Raw genomic sequence first — 21,887 nt, forward strand, 5'->3', positions numbered from 1 at the left:
CGAGAAGAAACGAGAAGCCAGTATGAAAACAACAGCAACACACTCAGCACACACAAGCTTGCAAGGAAATCGTGCATAGACATAAAGAGCAGCAAATTCACAGCCTCCACCATTCAGGACATGCAGAACACAACACAGCTATACCGACCAAGCAACCATAACATCAAGTTAAAAAGTACTTCAGTTCTGACGATTCAAATCCTTTTTATAATGAAATAAAAAAATATTCAAGATCTCTAGTACCATGCATGGAATCATCTGCATTTCTTTCTCTCACTTTTATTTAGCTTTATGTGTAGATGAAGTAATCAAAACATCTACAGCAAAGACAGGTAAAGATGCATAGTAGCTGCTTTTACAGGAAAAGAAACGTGCTGTGGCAATGTTCCTTAAGTGTGAATTTGCTATTTCCGTTGGCCCCCGTAGACGTGATCATAAGCATCAAAAAACGTGTGTACAGAGTCTTCACCAGCACTTGTGAGGCGTTAAGAAAAGTCAATTAAAGTACATTTATGCAGCTGGCATATTGCAGCTCTCCAGTGTCTCTTCTTTTTCAACGCCAAGCAGGCTCAGACTTAACCCCATCACAGAGATTTAGTTTGTCTAATGTGTTTTGGAAACAACTTAATAGAACGGTAAGTAATCCAGCAGAAATGAAAGCACCCTGGATGTTACATAACATTCTTGATACGTGAAGGAGCTCTCACCTGGTGTCGAAAACAGGGTCGGTGTACTTGGGAGGGGGGCAGAGAGGCTGCTCTCTTGGACGGTTTGGAGGCACAGGGGGCCCCCCTTTGCGGCCGTGTCGCAGGGCGCCATCTGTAGGAATAGATTCAGATACATTGGCCTCTTTTTATGGGTTTTAATTCACACTTCAGTGGGTATCTGTCAGTGTGAGGAAGCAGCAGGACCCACAAGTTCTTAATTGTGGGATATTAGCCTCAGTGAGCTGTAAGTGAGGGTAATTTTCTCGAGAGTACTCAGTTTTATGGAAAAGTAAGTAAAGCCTATTGATTTGGAGCAGTGCAGCGCAGACAGGGCCCTGCAGTCTGCAGCCGCGTTGAGGCCATATGTTGTCAGAGGCTAGTCAGGAACGCTGGCGGCCCAGTAATCCCCTCAGCCAACCAGATTTAAGAAGCTATTTTTGCTAGCTTAGTCTGTGGTGCTGGCTTATTGCAAAGCACTTTTCTTTCCTTAATATTGTTTCTTTTTCACACTTTTCTGAACAGATGAATAAATGCAATACAGGTTCAATCGAGGACAATACCTAGAATTCAGCAAAAAATGGCTGAGCTGTCCTTTTCTTAAAGACAGCTTACTTAAATTTCATCTACAGAGACCGCTAGCCTAGGTGGAAAAACAGCCCTGTAAGATCTTTGATTTTGGTAGATTTTCATGTAAGTTGTTGTTAACAAATGGCTTTACCTCCATCAAGCAGGAAACACGTGAGCAGGTGGGGACAAACTTCCTCCAAAACAGAGCAGAACGAGCAGAACGCAGAAGGCCCCTTTGTGGACAGATGGTCCAAGAATATCTCTGTCCGTTTCTTCCTGGACTCATGTCCTAGTATCTCCTTGTACTCCCCCAGAGAGAAAACCTTATCGTACACCAGGTAGGGCAGCACAGTGTTGACATCCAGTTCACTCAGGATCTTTTGCCGGTGCTGTCTGAGGATCCTTGCCGCCCATCTCTTCTTCTTCCTGGTGCACGGCCTCCTGCTGCAAGGCCTCTGCCGATGCTGCCTTTTGTGTTTCTTCACAAACCACTTCTTGGTGCCGCTGCCAAACATCCTCACATCAAAGAGACCCACCAAAAGCTCTTCCACGGCCTTGTCAACGCAAGTCCCGAAGGAGGTGAGGTGCATATTTCATGCAAGGGAAGCGACCATGCCACATACTTCCTCTGGCCCTCACTTTGTTGTTGTCTGAGTCGTTTATCCGGGGCAGGAAGAGACAATCTGGCCAGTAGCTGATTTCTAGCTAGGTACTTACCGACACTAAGAAGATTAGAAGACTCTTAAGTACACCAATGCAAACTGCTCACCACTGTGCAGACAGCTTCAACACATTTACATTATTTTACCTCTGATGAGAAGACAAAAAATGTGAGCATCTTAACTTGTCATTTAATCGCCATATGTCTCTTCTGATTAAAAATATGGGGGGCTAGTTTGAGTTTTCTGCTTTATTTTGTCATGTCAGACTCCAGTTTTCAGGTAAAGCTAACTGGGCTCAAAACAAAACAAAACTAGGAGTTACAGAAGAAATCTTCTTAAGTCAAACAACCTTGGAAAATGTAACACACTTTTAAGGCCGCTCACCTTCATCTGGAGAAACTCAGCAGCCCTACCGGTCTTCTTCTCAACAGCTCACCTTGCCCATTATTGCTGTGAATGTGACATCTGATTAAAGCCAGATTAAAACATTTTGTCATAGGCATTGACCCTTTACATTGAGATGTCAGGCTGGCATTGATGAGAAGCATTAACATATAATAGAATGGAACAAGGGCGTTTAAAGGGGAGCTTGATGCACTTTACTGAAAATCTATTAAAAAAACAGTAATGCAGCACATTCCAGTTGTGACCTTGAATAACCGTTCATCCAGCTGCTGTGTGGAAGAGAGGACAATGATGGATTATTCTTTACCAGAAGAGGGTGCCATTTGATCATTAGGTACTGTAAATCATGTGGGGTTTATAGAAATGTATTAACGGACCTCTAAAACCCGTCAGCCTCAGTCAGAGTGACAGAGCTGGGTTTATTAAAAAGTAGAATACTGAACAATGGAAGGAAGAAAATAAATCTCACAACAGAATGAGCTGCTAATAATCCCACAACAGAGGAATACAACTGGCTGAAAATCTTGAACTAAATATTAATGAATGTAAAATCTTATGAACTCAGAGAATGAGCGAATATGGAAGATTTTTTTTGACTCAGATGAGTTTTATTTGCTTAACAGCAGAGACAGAAGTTTAAACAAAGCTCTAAATAGTATCTAAGTCCAGAGAGAGTATCAGTGGTGTAGTGCTGGAAACTACTGCATGAAATATATAATTTATAGTCTACGTATATTGGGGCTAATCTGAAACAACAGGCTAAGGGAAATGAACTCTGACACAGATTTTAATTCATAACTGACAGTGTATGTACAAATTGGATTAATAAATAAAATGTCAATGTTGATTCTGTTCCACACAATGAAACAAAGACATCTGAAATGATGGACAGCAGTGTGACAAACCAAAATAATTAAGGCTGAGTAATCTACGTGAATGTTTAGTCTTTCATTGTGTCCCAACACATCATTCATTCTACAGTGACACTGTGCATGTCAACCGAACCGTATCAAAGAGTATTTCAACTGCTTTAGAAGGAGTAAAAGAAATGTTGTGTTTTAATGGATTTTTCTCCTCAAAACAATTGTGAATCTGTTACACTTATCACTTTATAAAGGGACAACTTCAACATGGACCTGCAGAATAATTAATGCATCTTACAACAGTTTCAGTGGCTTTAAATGTCATATCAGAACTGGTATTAACAAATTAGCCCACGGACCTGTAACAGAAAAACATGACAGCCAGCCTATGTAGTTGAGCTGCCTGTCTGTTGGTGAGCATATAGAAAACTTTAGAAAAGTAATCTCATGTAGAGCTGACACAAAATGGCTGTTTGATCAAACATTAGCTTAAGGCCTACTTCCACGTTAAATAGCATTGGTACTAGCCAGGGTGAAGATTAACTGATTAAAAAAAAGGGAAACAAACAATATTTTACACTTACATTTTGGAACGAGTCATTGAAATATGAAACAATTTTGCAGAAAATTCATCAATTTAGAGTTAATCTTAGTACGACTAGTTTCAAACAGGATAAAAATATATATTGCGTCGTCTCCCCTCGCATGTCCCACTTGGTATAGTCACCAATGCCAACACCTGGTGGATTTAGGGGGCATTCAGAAGCGCATATTCAACACGCTATTAACATGTTATCATATCAAACATGTTATCATATCAAACAAAAGTGCAGTATTTTTTGATCATTCAATATTTTATGTCAAACAAATGTGATATAGTGCGACCTAACCCAATCGATATATGGGTTATGGACAACAACCACGTTCCCATATCCACTCAAACTTCCAGGTGTGTCCAATGTTGGATATTATTGTCTCGTCAAGGTTTGGTTAAGCTGCCATTCATAACCAACTAAAATGCAACGTCTGTCTCATGTTTCACATTGATGACAACTCAGTCCTGGATTTTGATGTTAACGTTATCATATTCAATCAGAATTCAACATCTGTGTAATGTTGGTTCAAACCAACTTCGGGTTTTGAAATCACCCAATTTTCATTTTCATTCAACATCCGTCAATTAATGTTGACTTATTGTTGGGTTTTGATGTGAACCCAGTTTTTATAACCAACCAAAATGCAATCACTTTCCCTCATAGGGTCTTGATGTCAACCCTCATATTCATATTTTTTTATTTTAAAGGAATTGCTTGAAATTTGGATTTCTATTTTCAATTGACTTTTAGGTTTTGAAGTCAACCTGAGTTTAAAACCCAACTGAAAATCGGTAACTGTCCCATGCTGGAGTCAAATGTCTTACAGTTACAGTTATGGCTGCCATGATATTTACTTACTTGCACACTCCATTGATCACCAAAATATCACCTACATATTTGACGAGCAAATAAACGTGCCCATTGACTGGGACTGTGCAGTAGCTTATTATTTGTTTTGGCTGAACTTACTGTATCAGACAAAAGAGTAAACATATGCATTTTGTTGTAGAGGATTGCCTAAATAATATTTATGTTCACTAGACAAAGATGAACAGAACACAACACATTTCATTAGATGGTAAAAGAACATTTTAATGAGAGACATTACATAAAGTGAAAACTACATTAGCTCTGTGAACTATTGATGATTTATGTAACTTTATTTGACAGTTTAAAGATGCTTATGTCTCTTTCTGTAACTTTTCGCTATAGTGCAAAGGTTAAGTAACAATAATAATGTAGTGTGTACATAAAAGGCCTGAATTGTCTTTTTTTTTGTTTTTGAAATACCATCCCTTTGATTACAACATATTTCCAATGTTGAGGTTAGTGTAGGCCGTAATTGGGGTTTGAAGTCAACCTGATCTTCATATCCAACCAAATTCATTATCTGTCCAAGGTTGGAGTTTGATGATAATGTTGGGTTTTGTGGGCAAATACAATTTCTTTTCCAGCCAAAATAATAATTAAAAAAAAACCTACAAAACACTGGATGTAGATGTCAAAGCAGCTGGGCTTTTACATCAACCTGATTTGAATTAAATAACCAACCAAAATTCTTACGGTTGATGTACATCTAGCGTTGGGCTCGGACCTGATTTTCTTCCAACAATATTCAACATTTTTCCAACAATGGAGGTTATTGATGAGTCAACATTGGGTTATGTCATTAACCTGTTTTAATTTAAGACAAAACACAACAACACACCTGTCCAATGTTTGAAGTTAAAGTCATGACAATGCCCTTTTTCATATCCAATCAAAACACATTGTGTTATTGACGTAAGACTGACCTACATTGCCAGCTGGTTATCCTGTTCTGGAAGTTTCACATGTTTGCCATATTTACTCAGTTCATAAAATATTTGTTAAAACCCTACAAAACATATTTTCAACATATCTGATTAGCAAATAAGTGTGTTCAGCTAATTGATCTGGAAAAAAAAAGTACCAGCTACCAGTTGTTCTTCTTTTGGGGTGAGGAGCCGTGTGGTTTATTGCTCAACCAACAAATCAAGTTTAAATGGTCAAGGCTTCAAGAGAAGTTTTAGTCCAAAAGCTAAGCACACCAGAAGAAGCCAACAGCATACTTTTAAAAACTAACTTTAAAAATCTTAAATCGGGAGAACAGCAATCTCAAGTTACATTTGTCTGTCAAATTAGAAACAAACATGAATTGACATGAATTTGGATTCAAACCCTGCATGAAGTAACAATTCTCATTCTGAGAATGAAAGAAATAAACGTAAAAATAATCAATTAAACACAAGAAAACAACTTACAGAAGACAACATTTCATCAGAGAGAAGAACATGTTTTAACAGGACTCTCCAGGACTACATCAGCTCTGTGACTATCTTAAAAAGTATTAAACAACTGGTAAAGAAATTTGATTCATCCGCTCACTTATAGCCTTTACTTTCACTTGTACTCTGATATAGAAGGTAAGTTAAAAGTTCTCATAGTGGTGTATAAAATGGGCCTGATCCCTCTTGTTCATCTGCTGGCAAGCTTTCTCGACATTCTTGGTCAGTCCAGGTGGTCCACAGCTGAATACACCAATCTTACCCACCTATGGGGAATAACACACGTTTAGAAAGTGAAAAGTATCATTTATGTTCTTCAGGCTGGTGTCATTGATTAAGTCAGAGATGAACAAAAGCAGATGAAGATGAATGAAGGACTGACCTCAGGGTGGACTTCCTGCAGTGAGCTGAAAAAGGACACCAAGGGCGGACGGCCGAAGTGAGTGACAGAGCGAAGGCCAGTGAAGAGACTGCGGTTCCAAACCTTCTGAAAGTGGCGCTCACACACATACTGTGCATTCCAAACAAAGACAACGGTAAGGGAATGTTTTCAGTGTTGTCTAAAATAAAAGTGACAGTTTGAGTAAATTTGATTCCCACGCTCTCAAATCACGATGCTACACATGAAGTCTAAAGCAAGAAGTTGTGTTGGCCTAGTGCAGTAATGTCTTTGAACATCCACAGTGAGGTTGAATGGTTTCAGGGCTAAAGAAACAAGACATGACACTCAAATTAGAAAAAAAGCTAGGTCACTTATTTCCCCTTTGCTAGTGTACACACCTATATGAATTAATGTGCTAATGGCTGTAAATTCTAACTTAAAAAAACTTCCCCCACAGAGATGAGTGTGGTATGTTCACTACTGACTCAAATTCAAACAAATTCTGTATTTACATGGGAAAATATCCACGATTCAATATAGAAACTAATGTTTTTTCAAATGAAAGGCAGCATTCTGTTGACGCTTTTTTTTTTACACCTTGAAAAATTGACTAAATCTCACCAGCATGGTGGTCCGGAGGTCAAACTTTTCGGCCACCTGAGTGATGTAAGTGTGGACAGAGACCAGCTCCTGAGTGTCCATCTCCTCCACCTCCCTGATGATGTCTGACACCCACTCAAACTGACGCTGTGTGCGTGTCACCCAGATGAAGTACACCTTATCAGTAAATGAAAGCAAACGTTTATCATTTGAGCTGCTTTCATATTAAAAAAAAAAAGGCATTCAAGACAGAAATGTTCTCAAGGTTGTTTTCACCTTTTTACACTGAAACTTGGACTTGATGGAGGACTTGAACACAAGGTCTTTAAGGATGGAGGCGAATGGGGTCACTCCTATTCCTCCTCCAACTAGAACAGACACCTCAAAGTCAACCCACTCCTGATGGCCTTCACCAAATGGGCCATCCAAGTACAACTAAGGGAAAACCAAAGAGAAATATAAACATTATTAAAGACCGAATGTATAAGCCGCAAAAAATTTTTTTTTAAAAATGGCGACATACCTTTGGATAAGCACCAAGCTCAAGCACATTTTCTTCAGTGTAGAGCTCTCTGAGCTTGCTCGTCCAAGGACCCACAGCTCGAATGTGCAGGCTCAGGGTCTCTTCATGAGGGGCTGATGTCAGTGTGAACGGATGGTACTCATCTGTGCCTAACATCAGGCATGCAATACGAACCCACTGGCCAGAACGATACACAAAGCCCTGAGGTCGCTTGAACTCCAGATGTGTCACACCTACAGGTAGATAAGCCAAGGGAAGTGTGAACTCAAATGCACACTGTGCAAATGATGTGACTTTACGTGATTTCAGTGAAGAGGAGGGAAACATGTTTTTTTATTTAGTCCAGACTAAAATCAAGGAGAGAGAAATACATGCTTTTATTTCAAGTAGACTACTGCTCACTAGCTTTCAAAAGTCATCATGACCACTTACTACAACTCAAGTCAAAATGCAGCAGCATGGATTCCAACCAGGACAAAAAAAAAGTGTGAACACATCACACATGTTCTTTGATCTTTTCATTGGCTCAATAATAATCAGTTACAGACCAGCAGAGGTCTTTTGACCATCCCAAGTAGATGGAACGCCCTGCCTGAAGACCTGAGAGGGGCCCCAACACAGAACACTTTTAAAAGCAGATTGAAAACCGTTCCTTTTTCATCAGTTAATGTTTAAGCTGTCAATGTGTGCGCGCACATATGTAGTGTGCATGTTGTGCTTATCTTGACGATTGATACATGTGTATCTGCATGTGAGACGTGTGAATGTAATGTATGTTTTTATGTCTTTATGTATGCACCTGTAGGTATGAGCACTAAATTTCTGATGTTTTTTTTTTTTTTAATCTATTTGCACTTTGTAATAGTGCTGTGATTGTTTTGTTTATGTTTTTGAATATGAAGCACATTGTGTTGCCTTGTGTTTGAGATGTGCTATAAAAAAAATCAAGTTTGACTTGATGTGAGCGAAAAGTGAGATCTTAAAGACTCTTAAAGTTTCTTGTAGGGAGAAGTGTCACCTGAAGGCAGCAGTTCAGCTCGGAGCACCGGGATCTCTGACTTCTTTCTGCTCAAGCTGATCAGTTTGTCCAGCAGGAAGAGCAGCGCAGGGGGAATTAAGTAAATGTAGAATCGAGGCTCTTGGATGAGAGCATAACTGCCATGAATAACCGTCTGTTGAACAATAACAAAGTAAGCATCCCTGTATTTGTAAAGCTGTCTCTACTTATGAAAGCCATGTGGCTGCAGAGGGTACTCGGGAAACTTTGAAGCTAGAAAAATGACTTACTAGAATGTACACAACAATGTAGAGGTAATGTGTGATCCAAAATCCTCGAAAACTGATGCGACGGAAATAGCGTGAGGCAAAAACATACATAAATGCAAAAGTGAAAAGAAGCAAGACACCAGTCACTCCTAGAAAAAGGGCAAATCAGGTCAGAGAGAAAACAGTTAGTGTAATAAAATACAAGAACTTCATACACCAATGGAGCTAATAAAAACAAAAACCTGCTTCTTATGATACCTGGAACTGTTTGGAAAAACCACCAAGACCACTTCATTGGAAGTTCAGACCTAAAAATGGAAGCAGTGTAAATCAGCATTCATAACTCTGAGAACTCTAATAAGTATCAGAGCAGATATCTTAAGCATTACCCGTTGTTGGAGAAGACTTTTGGGAACAGACAGGACAGGATGCTGAGGTCACAGATGGAGAACATATAGATGTTGACCACATGTCCCAAACTATGAACAACTTCAGTCACAAAGGAAATAGGAGTGAGCTCAAAAAATGAAGTGTCAACAGTTTAAGGCATCAAAACTTGAATCATTGTAACGCTGCTTTTCTTTATCTCTTTAAGTCCGCTGACCTGAGAGGATGACGGCAGTCATGGCCATGAAGCGATGAAAATCGATGGCGGCATCAAAGGGGATGTATCTGTTGAGGAAGGTCTCTCGGCCCAGAGTTATGAGGTTGCGACACACAGTGAGCAACATGTAGGGAAACAGAAAAGAGATGGCAGCCGCAGTGCCACGTGCGACAACAATGCCCACCACTGAAGTCTCAGGCATGCCTGTAGACTCTGACTGCAAAGCGTAGTCTGAAAAGTTTGAGTCTAGAGATTAACAAGGACTTGCATACGTTCAATATTATGTATGTAGAATGTATAATGAGTCTTAATGAGGAAGCTGATCAAGGAGCAGAGTGATTTCCACTCACAGTAACATCTTTCCAGCGCTACGCCTGCTGTGATGCCGTAGACGAAGATGAAGCAGACGATGTGACGACGATAATTCTCAATGAAACGGTTGAACTGCTGGATCGCCTGCTGAACTGGGTTCCGTATGTACTGCTCCCGCTTGGGTTTCACATAGACATCCGGAGTGTGAACACCTGCCCTGAAATATTCAAATAATCAGATTTACATCAGTGAATACTTTATTGTTCCGTTAGTCATTTAGCTGACTGAAGGTGCTGTGGAGTAAATTGTGATTCTGTAGTTTAATGTATGTAATGTAAGGAAATGTGGTAAGTATCATCCAATGAGTCACTTCCTAAATTCCAGATCTTTTGGTAAGCCACAAGCATTCATGCATATAAGGAACTTGAGGATTAGGCAAAATTCAGAAACTAATTTACATGAGCAGAAAAAAAGAAGTAAGAACAAACTTTTTCCGTCGTCTTAACTCCAGTCCTTCTGTCTTGGTGCTCCTGTGAACAAAACATGAGACAATGAACACTGGGAGTATATAAATGAGAAGAAAATGTGAAAAAAAGCTAAACAGTACATCTTCTTTTCTAGAGTGACAAGCATCAGCAGAAAAGTCTGCGATCTGGTCGAGTGATTACAGCCTCAGTGCCATGTTCTCTTACATGCTAGCTGGACAGATGAAGGATACTCTCATGTCTCGACTCAGCCGCTTCCTCACCTGCTTCTCCATGCCTGCACACATACACATGCACGCACCCACCCACACACACGTAGGGACGCACACACACACAAACAGAAAACCATAATTTATCAGACAAGGTCGGTGACTTAAATAGATCATCTTAAACAAAACTTTCGACAACCTTTGACATTGAGTTGTGCAAACTGCAGCTCCTTCTCGTGGTCTCTCAGGAGGAAATGGAAGTCCTCCCACGTTATTCTCTCCTTTTTATTAAAGCCTGCCGCCTGCATCATGGCCTTGATGCCGTCCTCTGCCTGGCTCTTTGACAGAGGGCAGTTTGAGATTTCAATGAAAGACCTGCAGTTCATGGAAGAGAGTCGAGATGAACCAACAGACAGAAAAAATACTCGGTGCAGTCGCGAGTAAAGAAGAAAAATGAGTCGACCTTAGCATCCTGGCAAATTCTTCTTTTGATAAGAAACCAGTTCCAGCAGTGTCGTGCATGGAGAACATGAGTTTGGATTTTTCCTCAGGAGACCCTGCAGGAACACACATCTCCTTAATGATATAATGTGGGTTTTTTTACTGACCATTTCTGAATATGACATCATTCCTACCTATCTCAGTACAATCAGCTAATTAAGCTTAATGAAGTGGAATTTCTTAACTTTAGTTAATGGTTAATGGTTTATTTAATTGAATTAATGGGATTCGTAATTTATTTTTATTTGCATCCCAACTGCACAAACTTTGTTACCTTATTGTTATGGGAACATCAAACTGAGAATTATTAATAATAATAATAATAATAATAATAAATTTGATGCCAAAATGCTCAGCTTTAAGCAGTTAATTAATGACTTTCATGAATGACTTTTGTTTCATATGTGAGTTCTGAAAGCCTTTTGGACTCCAGCATTTTACCTTTCATAAAGATGACCATCACATCAAGAAACTCTTGGAAGGAGAGGTAACCGTTTCCATCCTTATCAGCCAGTGTGAACATGGAGTCCACGAATAGTGAGTCCGATTTGAGGCCCAGAGCATCAGCAAACTCCGCTGCTGCCAGCTCACACTCCAGGAACTCTTTGGCTTTCTTGCGGGAAACGCCACTCATGTCCCCGGCGTCACTCTTCTCTATTTCCAAAACCTGTGTACCAGAGTGAGCGTCATGATTGTGTCATTAGTAATGTCAACGTAAACCGAGGTTAGCGAATGTCCATCACTGAAGAGGTCATCATCATGACCAACAATTAGCTCTTCTGGCTGGAGGTGGGAGCAAATTTGACCTCAAACAAGCGCTGACGATATTTTGTGGTGTAGTTAGTGTAAAGCTGCTGCCGCTGTTACAGAGCAAAGGATGAGGTAAACATCCAGAGGCTGACTGTACCTGAGAGAAAGCATGTCGAATGAAAGTTTCCACAATCTGAGCCCTCTGCTCTCTGGTTAAAGCCTCCTTCAGCAGTTCCTCCTCTTTCATCTCCTTCACTCTAATCTCCTGCCTGATGTCCGTCACCCCTGGGTGCAGATGCTTGACGAATGCGGCACGTTTGCTCTCGTCATCAAAAAACAGCACCTGAATGTGCAAACAGGGAGGGCCAGGAGAAGATTAACAGGGATACAGGGAGATAAAAGTGATGTAGAGCAGGTACTTCTGCAGAATCATGCTTGCATCAACAATTGGATGAGTTGAAACACTAAAGTAGAAGCAAAAAGGGAAAAGCTGCATGTGCCGAAACAGCAAACAATCGTAAACTTGAACACAGAATTTGGTTGTTAAATGCTGACGCAAAGTGCAAGAGCAACACCACTTAAATTCTTTCTCACAACCTTAATTGAACTGCACTTTCTTTTTCAGATCAGGGAGCCGAGTGTGTCTCAAATTCCCCAAAACTCACCAGGTCGTACTCTTTTGATACTTTGAGCAGCAGAGCTGTCTGTTGACGGTTGTTAGACAAATGGACAGTAAGGTATTCCTGGTTACTGAGATTAATGCTGCGGTGAGAGGACCCAGATCTGTCAAAGACCTGCAGCCTCCTCTTTTCATCGATCTCCACGCTGACAGGATGCAGAGGTTTTTTACGGCCGAGCCACTCGTAGGCTGTCGTGCAAAAAAAAAAAAAAGGATTGAATAGTGTTTATTATGAGTTCTATTGGCTATCACATTTGTTTTTTTGAAATTAGGATACTCCTTATTATGTTCTGTTTTAACAATTCAATTTAGGTTCAATACTTAAGTGAAACATGTAATGATTGCAGCCAATTTCTATAAACAACTGACACAGTAGTAACTGCAGTAGTTACTCATACAGTGAGTAAATCGTAAAACCTGACCCATACAATACATGTTGTGGACGTTACAAATGAAGCATTTTACAGATTGGTTTCATACCATGGATTCCCAGAGCTGGCTCCTCTGCTCTGTCCCCAGGTTTTTTTATTTTCTGGAATTTTCTGAACCTGTGCTTCCGGAGATATGCCACTATGCAGGCCACTAGAAAACTCGCTGTGAAAGTCAAATTGTCAAACATTATTAGCAGCTTAACAGACAAAAACTGCTGATGAGTGATATATGTATTGTTCTAGTGCATATAGAGATTAATTGATGGGGCTGCCACTGACCAACAGGGAAAAGGAACAGAACAATGATGAACATCCCATAGCCTGCCTGGCTCCCGTCAAAGTAATTAAGTTTGGTAGCATTAGTGCAGGGATGGAGCATTGATGCAGTCAGCTGTGTGGGCTGAGGACAAGGGTCACCTGAGGCAACAGAGGGACTCTTTTTTTTATCTGTTCTTCAAATATTATGCAATTATGAATCAAATATATAAAGGGAAATGTTTGTACCGTTCATCCAGAAGAACACATTCTTTTGTATATCAGTGGCTTCTGCACTTGTGACTGCAATCAGGACGTCATTAAATGTCACACGGCGGATTCTCTGTATCTCTTCATCTGTGAACAAACTGGAAAACACCCCAAGGCACGCAACTGTTAGAAAAGAGGACTGACACATATGGACAGCTGTTATTGTCACAGTTAGTGTTCAAGAGAAGAGTTACGGTCCGCTTAGAGTTAATTGCTGCATCTTTGACATGTGGGTTTTGCCTTTACTCTGTGCCTACGTAAGACAAATATCAGGTCCTCATTAAAAAGGCGGAAATGATTGTAAGCACAGCATAACATCACAACATACATCTTCTAACATTCAGGAGATTAAATTGCATTTTTCAGGAAGACAAAAATCAGAAAAAAAGGACTTTGTTTGACACCTTTTTGTTTCAGCAGAACACTTGCATGGCTAAATGTGGTTCTTCACTTAAAGGAAGTGTAAACCTTTTCCTATCATCTGATAGCTTCGTAGCGTGTCACCGATCGATCACACAGAATTGAACGATTGACGCGATCAAAGTTGTGTTTGTATTGAAAGTCTTTGAGAGTTTACCCGTTGTGTTTATTCTCGAACCAGAAGCGGTCTCCGTTTCTGAGGCGTTCAAACTGGTCCAGGATGATGGTTGAGAAAACTGGACCTGGGCCGCCGAGCGACTCCAGCAGTCCTCCAGGGAAGAGCTCCAGTTTTGAGATGTCTCTGTCGTACAGTTCTGCAATATCGAGGAGCAACTAGAGTGGAAAAAACACAAGACACACTTTAAATCCACAGCTAAATGTATTTACACAGTTCACATTTTAATATTAATATGTTCTTGAGCTTCAGGGCATTCTTGCTTTGGAGACTCTCTGTTTACCTGTGGGTTGGTGCGGTTGAGATCAGGGTTTATGTCACCAAAAGTATTGACAGGAGGCAGATCCAGAGCTTTTCTGACCTCAGTGTAACTACGCAGACCAAAGTCTCTTCCCCTTTGGACGGTAAGAGCCACCAGATCTGTCCTAGTGAACCTTAGGAGTCCGTACATGAAGTCTGCAGGGTGCAAATCACATCAGGAACTCAAGTTTATACTTTCACTATGTGTAAATGAATGAGAGTATGATGTGTGCTTTGTAAAATGTGTGATTGCTCAACCTTTGCGATACTTGTTTCTTCTCTTACTTCAGAAATAAAGCCTATTATGAACCTGTTCCTGATTTCCTGTTTTCCGATTTCAGTGAATAAGAAGGATTAAAAACCTCTCAGGTCCTCCACAACAACGTTGTCTTCTCTCTCTGCAATCTGTGAGGCCATGCCCATGAGGAGGTCGTCTACATCTCGGCCTGTGTTCAAATTTACTCTCTGAAATTAAGATAGCAGAAGAATTCATGTGAAATAGACAGAATAATACATACTAGATCTCTTTTTTGTTACAATAACCTCAACAAATTCATTGGAGAGAGAATTTGCAGAAAAATCATCATCATTCATCACAGCTCACTGTATGCTTTAGACCCTTTAAAAGAAAACATAGTTGCATTTTATTTATAACATAACTAAGAATCTGTTGACTTGCCAGTATATGACAAAACATGTTAGGTGTCAGGCCCACAACAACATCACTTTTCTCTACAGAAGCACAGGTTGAGTTATTTGAAAGTAAAACAAAGCCAAGGTTAAATATTTCTACAAACAGTCCTTTTTTTGTGCTCATACAGGGGTTTAAGTACCTGCTGTTAAAGCCACAAAGACCTTGCCAGAGCTTATCTGCTGTTCTCTTGTTCTTTTCCTCTGTCTCCATAAATAAAAAATAGAACTAAATGTGACTTGACCGCCTGCCCTTGTTTTAAAAAAATACATAGGGCCCTTACCAGTAATGAAAAAAAAAGTAAATCAAAGTGAAGTTGAGCTGCATCAGGGATGGAGAAAAAGTCAGACGTGATGGAAACATCTAGCAATTAATGAATCTCACCAGTCAGTATCATGGCATACCTGACGTTTCCAAAAGCTGTTACAGAGACGCACAGCTGGTGAGAGGCTGCCATCTGCATTGACAATCTCCTTGAACTGACAGGTTCTGTTTCTGTGGGGGGAAAAGATCAGCATGTGTTCCCTTAACGTTAGTTTTAGATTTCTGACACAGACACTTGATTATATTACACTTAATTAAAGTCCCTCTAAACATAACTTTGATTCTTATTCTACTACTATGCCATGGGGAAGATATCAACAATACCTCATGTAAACACCAGGTGGGGCCATAGTGATGCCAAATCGTATGGCAGCAGCCTCAAACTCAGGAGAAATCCCTGGGTCGACAAACTTCTGGTAACCTGTATGCAGATAAATAAAAAATATTTTTTCAAAACAATCAAGACAGAGAACAAAATCAACGAGACATGGAATTAAAATCTGTCCTCAAACACCTTTAACGTCACACAAACAGTGAAACTGAGTTAACAAAAGCATCTGTTTAGTGAGAAAGAAAAGTGATGAAGGTGATGTTGCTCATCTGTTTCAGAGGTTTTTTAACTTTCTACAGCTGTGGCTGATTATTCAGCAAAGTAGACAGACTCAGAGTTGATGCTTTGCTGACGGAGCGCATTTGTCGAAGGCTGACAACGATAGCTCACCTCACCACGGCTTGTGGTCACCAGTGCATTACCTGTTCTCCTCGAGTTGTGCGCACACGCACTCTGAGTGATTCTTACCTGGATAAGGAGGAAGCTTTTTGTCACCAAGATATCCAGGCAGCCATTCGTAGAGAGCAATATTCTGAGAAGACAAAAAGTTATGGCAGCTTGATTGCATGCGCACTACAGTTACACACAACTGTAAGAAAATCTGAAGCTAATTTATGCTGTAGGCAGATTTCTTGTCTTTTCTTTGTACATAAAACTATTATATGATTCCATCTATTTCAAATTTGATATGACAAAAATTAGGAATTTGTGAGGAGTAGTTCGTTTATGATCTCTGTAATAAAAGTAAAAACAGCAATTAACGTGTTGGCAGTCAGAACAGGTCTTGTAGAAGACAGACTAAACTAATGAAACAAGTGAAGGATGATGCAAACTCAAATCCGTAAAATATGATAATCTGTGTGCATGTAAGTCCTTCTTTCCACAGTGAAATTAAATCAGCACCTGTGCAGTAGGAGGATTATGCAGAGACTTTTCCTTCTACCTGGAATGTGGCCACAACGGTCTTCCTGGCGTTTTGGAACAGCTTTTCGTCTGACCACTCTGGGTGTTCCTCATGCAGTGTGGTGGCAACATAATTGTGGTAGCGAAACCAGATAATCCCCTCTGCTGCCGTGAACAAGTTCTCATTGGCCCAGGAGTTTCCTAACACTGGAGACATAAGATGGCACAAATGACAGAGAATTCTGCTTGTCAAACATACAGTATGAACTATCATCACTATGGCTACAGTAAATAGAGAGCAGGTTGTATTTTTTAAGGTTACGTTCTTATACAGGTTATGCCCCAAAATCAAACAACTCAATAAATTAATGGATGAGGATTTCTGCCCACTAATGGGATGATAATTTGGTAATTTGTTTACAAGGATGTGATAACAGGAGAAGATCATCCGCCTTAACCTCAGATAAAAACTACACACCCTTAATAACAAAAGCAACAAAACACTGGTTTCAATACACCTGCACAACATCTTATTTTCTGTACAGTGAGGGATTTAGAGCGGTGAGCATGACAAGCCGTAGGGATAATAATGAATGAGTCATAAATCAGTCTGGCCCTCTGTGGACTCAACTCTGACATGGGTAAAATCATGTCTGCAATAACTCTGAATTAAATGACATATAACTATCTGGTGGCAGGCCCTGCACTCCAGGTGAAGAGGAAATCAATTTTCATTGTGAGTTTAAGGGATTTTAATTGAGTCTAGGGAACTTTACTGCACCAATTAGCTCTGAGCTCAGACCTGAAGTATGAAGTCTCACCATAAAGGCCATACGGCTCATTTTCTCCTGTTGATGGGTCAGGAGCGCTCCACATGGAACTGCGCTCTGTTCCCTCTTTTGGCATGTTCGACTCAGAGCCTGAAGTCAAGAGCCCTCCAGAGAAACTTCTCAGGGAGTCAGACCAGGACGTGGAGGGGCCATAGATGGAGCTGCCATCTATCCATGCTGTAACCAAGTTAACCTGCATGCGTATGAAAAGACCACACGTTAGGACAGGGAGATGTAGGGTAACATAGTTAAACGTTGTAAACATTATCAAACAATTTGTTTTTCATAGTGATGATGGTTAACAAATGGCACCTGTGTCCGAGGATTACCAGGGCTCTGGCCGGACTCTTTGTCCCAGAGCGCTCTCTGGAAAGGCAGCAGGACTTTTCCGTTGGCAGAAGGGTCAAAGACGGGGTCACCTTTGGGGACCGGGATGTTCATGAACTCAGGGGGACACCCAGGGGCTCTTGAATCAAATACTTCAAAAGCAACATGATAACCTGAGCAGTAGAAATGAGAAATGACCCACAAATATTTACCTGTATCAAACAAGAAAGTTGAGATAAAAATCTTGACAAGTGAAGATAACATTTGTTTGGATTTTGTAGCACATCATCTTTACAAAGGGGTTGACCACTTACTTCAACTTTTAAAGGTCAATAATTACATTATTGTTTCAAAAAAAAGAAAAACCCTTGTGACAGACACACTTTGATGTCGTTTTCATATCGGTGATGAAAGTATCAACGCACCATACTGGTAACTTTCGTTTTTATTATAGTTTAGCACCTGAGATGAACATAATCTTTTACCAAAGAACAGAGACAGCACGGTCCGGTTTCGTGTAGACGGCAGACCGGAAGCTCCAGCGGTGAGCACCCTGCTCAGTCTGCGGGGGTTTGGCAGCTGCGGCTCGTGGACAGGTTGGTAGACCCCGTCCCAGTAATGCGCGGGCACGAGGCGCACTAGGTTAGAACCTGCGCGAGCACAAACAGGTGATCAGGTATGTCGGCAGGTCATGCCGCTAAATCACACTTTTATAGCTCGGCTGCTTACCGACTGCCCCGCGTCTCGGATTCCCCAAACTGTTGTACCAGCCGTCGAAGCGAGGAACTTCCCAGTTTATTTCACCGCGTGAATCTGTTTAATACAGGTCGAGCGTAAAACAGCAGTTTCTTCCTGTGAACTTTTTTAAATTGAGGAATATGAAGGACAACTTCGGGCTACTTACATTCACTGACACAGAGCAGAAAGCCAAAAGCTGCACAGATACTCCAAACCTGTTTACGTGAATCCATTGAAGCGAGAGATGCTCCTCGGCTCAGTCTGCAGCCAAGAGCAGTGAAGGACTCCTGAGGAGACTAGGCGAAGGTAACACGTATATTTATTGCATTTCGTTTCGTCTGAGCTGGTTTTGAGTGACTAAAAAGAAAAGCCCGGGAGTCTAATTCTGCCTGTTTTACTCTTTTGAATGAAAAGTAAAAACTTTAACAAACCTTTGGTGCTCTTCCAGTGTGTTTGTAGAGTGCACACAGCGTAGGAAAGTGTCCCGTTTCCTTGTTGCTCTACGTTTTAGAACAGAAGATGAAACAGTTGAGTCTTACCAACTGTACAGGCTGAAATGTTGCAAGAGAACACCTGTGCAGGTGAGGGATGGGGCAATACTAAAGCCAGCCTGTGTTGCACGGCGTGTCCCAAAGTGCATGTGACCTGGGTTGCCCAAATGCGAATGGTCATTATCTACAGTGGATCACACCTACTTCTTCCACAGCATTCATTCTAATACATCCTCCTTCCTCGGTGACCTCAAGGGGGGCTGCTGCTGCTGCTGCTGCTGCTATAAAAGAAGTGAGTGTTCCCTCAGCGTTCACTCTTCAGGCAGGTGTTCTTCAGTCTTTGTCTCACAACTGTGTGGGTAAGATCTTTTGGATTTTTAAAAAAACTTCTCTCTATTTCATTGATGGATTTATTGTTATTACTTCCAAATGAATCCAATGCATTTAACTCGTCAGCACATTACCACATTGTTTGGAGGATCCTACTTTGGAGTATATTAATGTAAACCTTTCTGCATGAAGCTTTGCATTTGCATTTTCTTCCCTTCGCATTACAAATACATCAAACCGAGGGACATTTTATGGTATTAAGTATGTAAGAAATTGTTGCGTTTACTGTTCCCATCTCTTATCAGGTGTAAAGAACACGAGCTGCTATCTCTGCATCTGGAGGAAATTGAGAACCCGGCGACTAACACTGTCTTCTCTGTCACACCGTCTAGTCTCAGCTGCGTGCATAAGATCCGGAGCTAAGATGACTTTCTACGTTGACATTTACCCATTCTACCCTCTACAAAGGTCCTCCTTTATCTTCAGCAGCCACTTGCTCACTGTTATCCTGGTCTTCCTCGTGTTAGCACTTAGTCTACTTCTCATACTGCCGGGGATAAGAGGGAAGTCGGTGAGTTCAAACTTTCAAATAAACTATTGCTCACTGCAAGCACATGATTGTAGCCTCCTTGCCTGCTTGTTTAATGGTTATTGAAAGTGCGAGATATTGTATTACTAATTGCATACATTTGTTTTGTCTTGACATTTTTAACGAGATGTACCTAAATTAAATCTGCTCTTTCTCTTCCTGTCAGAGACTTTTCTGGACGTTTAGAATCATTATCAGCCTTTTCATAGGTGTGGTGATAGTCGGTGAGTTTTGTACTCCAATCATCGTTGCTGATTCAACTATTGGTTTTCCTTTTCCTTCTTCCTGATTAATCATTTATTTCCTTTGTACTGCAGCACTTAACTTCACGTGCAACTGGGCCGAGGCCAAAATGACCACTAATGCCACTTATAAGTCTTTCAGCAATGCTGTGGTTAACGCCGAGATTGGCTTACATGTTGGACTGTACGGCATTAATGTCACACTGAAGGGTGAGTCACAGTTGCAGCTGCTCTTGTGCCATGCACTCTTACACTGATGCTTGAATGTTTCAACAACTTAGATGTTGATTAGGATGTTTGCTCAAGAGTCTGAAACCATTTTCATGCGTCTTTTTTCTGCATTGATTTGCTTTTCTTTCTTTTTTTTTTCTCTCAGGGAATCCTATTGTACAGTTGAATGAGACTATTGACTACAATGAGATGTTCAGGTGGCATGACACTATCGAAGAAGATTATGAGGAAGCTCTGGAGAAAGGTCTCCCCAGCCCCATCCTGTACATTGCTGAGAAATTCACTCTGGGCAGCCCGTGTAGACTCATCTTACAGTACAGATTTTCAGGAAGATACGCCTCTGCAACCCTCTGGTAACAAAACAAACCTGCAGTTTATAAACACATTTCTATAAAAGGCTGTTTGTGAAGATTGAAAAAAAACAACGCTCAAAAAGGATGCACACTTTTACAGGACTGCGTTTTGCAGCTGGTTGCTCGCCAATATTCTATTCTCCATGCCGGTCATTCTGTACGCCGGATACATGATGATGGCTACTGCTGCCTTCATTTTCTTCTCGATGGCCTCATTCTCCAACATCAGTTCCGTGCCCCAGTGTGTTTTCTCCATAGGAACCGACTCCTTTAAAACCGAATATAGCCATTCATTCTGGCTGGCCCTGGCTACAGGTAAAGAGAAAAAGCTGCTTTTTAACTTCATGTTTTATTTCAACCTGGCGCACAAAGCTTGCTGAACGACGGCGATCTGTAGTGACGGAAACATTGTTTTCAGGTTTGCTGTGCACCATCATCGGGATTCTCGTGGTGATACTTAACTTTGTGATGCCGGAGAAGATGAAAGAGGCTTTCAGTGTGGGCGTCGACAGTTATGAAGATGAAGATGTTTCGTATGGGGAGGGGTACCTGAACGCAGCGTTCCTCGATAGAGTGACAAGCTCAACACTGACGGCAAAGACAAAGGTAAGTCGGTGAAACTGAGGGGTCGATGCATTAGCATTCACGAGCGGTGACTTTTTCATTTTTCTTTCATGACATTGTTGGAAACCTAAATTTGTGATACATTTATTGTTTTAAAATACATTGAATGTTCTACTTTTTAACATGTGAAAAATGGTAATGGGTACAATGCAGTATTAATAATGGATGCATAAGTAAAGTTAAATGAATCACTCCTATGTTGTCCTGCTGCACCACACAATCTCTTCATATACCTGAATAAATGAAAATCTGTTGTAAAGAAAGTTATTTCCATCTCTGTGGCACAGTGACTGATTATTTTGTTTCTGTGTTTCAGGACAATTTATGAAGCCATTCAGTTTTCTCAGGGGAAGTTTTCCCGCCATTACTTGAAGATTTTTTTTTTTTATCCTGAATGTTCACGGATGGAGTGTCTTAATTTCACACCACTTTTAAATATGCATGTGACCTTGTAAATGTTTTGTGTTGTAAATTATTTAAGGTAAATAGTATTTTTAAAGTTCACTGTCACAGAGCAGTAGTTGTAAGTACAATATATCAACTTGTATGGGATCCATACTTTTCGTATGTACACTGGATTAAATCTCACTGTTCAACTCGTCTTTGATTCACCTC

The 21,887-nt window shown here is 40.6% G+C and overlaps 2 protein-coding genes across 2 annotated transcripts; one reads left to right on the top strand and one right to left on the bottom strand.

Moving 5' to 3' along the window:
- Positions 1–4,891: 4,891 nt before the first annotated feature.
- duox (dual oxidase) lies at positions 4,892–17,423 on the bottom strand. Its single transcript, XM_065956672.1, has 29 exons — positions 17,339–17,423; positions 16,558–16,724; positions 16,083–16,146; positions 15,608–15,704; positions 15,364–15,454; positions 14,631–14,733; positions 14,252–14,424; positions 13,951–14,126; positions 13,353–13,471; positions 13,128–13,265; positions 12,898–13,011; positions 12,404–12,606; positions 11,896–12,081; positions 11,430–11,655; positions 10,951–11,044; positions 10,687–10,862; positions 10,486–10,555; positions 10,282–10,323; positions 9,832–10,010; positions 9,482–9,712; positions 9,267–9,366; positions 9,136–9,185; positions 8,899–9,026; positions 8,630–8,783; positions 7,612–7,844; positions 7,365–7,523; positions 7,110–7,265; positions 6,489–6,617; positions 4,892–6,372 (listed from the first exon to the last, which is right to left on the bottom strand). Exons 1-29 carry the CDS (start codon positions 17,421–17,423, stop codon positions 6,250–6,252), a joined length of 3,966 nt encoding a protein of 1,321 aa, XP_065812744.1. The 3' UTR covers positions 4,892–6,249.
- Positions 17,424–19,365: 1,942 nt separating this feature from the next.
- Positions 19,366–21,838, top strand: duox2 (dual oxidase 2). The gene is made up of 7 exons (XM_020658719.3): positions 19,366–19,804; positions 19,989–20,046; positions 20,140–20,274; positions 20,441–20,648; positions 20,749–20,963; positions 21,067–21,254; positions 21,589–21,838. The coding sequence occupies exons 1-7, from the start codon at positions 19,658–19,660 to the stop codon at positions 21,598–21,600; spliced, it is 963 nt and encodes a 320-aa protein (XP_020514375.3). The 5' UTR covers positions 19,366–19,657; the 3' UTR covers positions 21,601–21,838.
- Positions 21,839–21,887: the final 49 nt, after the last annotated feature.

The sequence above is a fragment of the Labrus bergylta genome, chromosome 7, assembly GCF_963930695.1.
Source record: "Labrus bergylta chromosome 7, fLabBer1.1, whole genome shotgun sequence".
Lineage (NCBI taxonomy): Eukaryota > Metazoa > Chordata > Actinopteri > Labriformes > Labridae > Labrus > Labrus bergylta.

Coding starts and splice junctions, on each gene's coding strand:
- duox2 (XM_020658719.3), top strand. CDS start 19,658: ATGACTTTCTACGTTGACATTTACCCATTCTACCCTCTACAAAGGTCC. Junction 20,649..20,748: donor TACGCCTCTGCAACCCTCTG/GTAACAAAACAA, acceptor ACACTTTTACAG/GACTGCGTTTTGCAGCTGGT. Junction 20,964..21,066: donor CTGGCTGGCCCTGGCTACAG/GTAAAGAGAAAA, acceptor CATTGTTTTCAG/GTTTGCTGTGCACCATCATC.
- duox (XM_065956672.1), bottom strand. CDS start 17,423: ATGCCAAAAGAGGGAACAGAGCGCAGTTCCATGTGGAGCGCTCCTGAC. Junction 16,147..16,557: donor CCGTTGTGGCCACATTCCAG/GTAGAAGGAAAA, acceptor TTGTCTTCTCAG/AATATTGCTCTCTACGAATG. Junction 13,472..13,950: donor TTCGAGAATAAACACAACGG/GTAAACTCTCAA, acceptor GGTGTTTTCCAG/TTTGTTCACAGATGAAGAGA.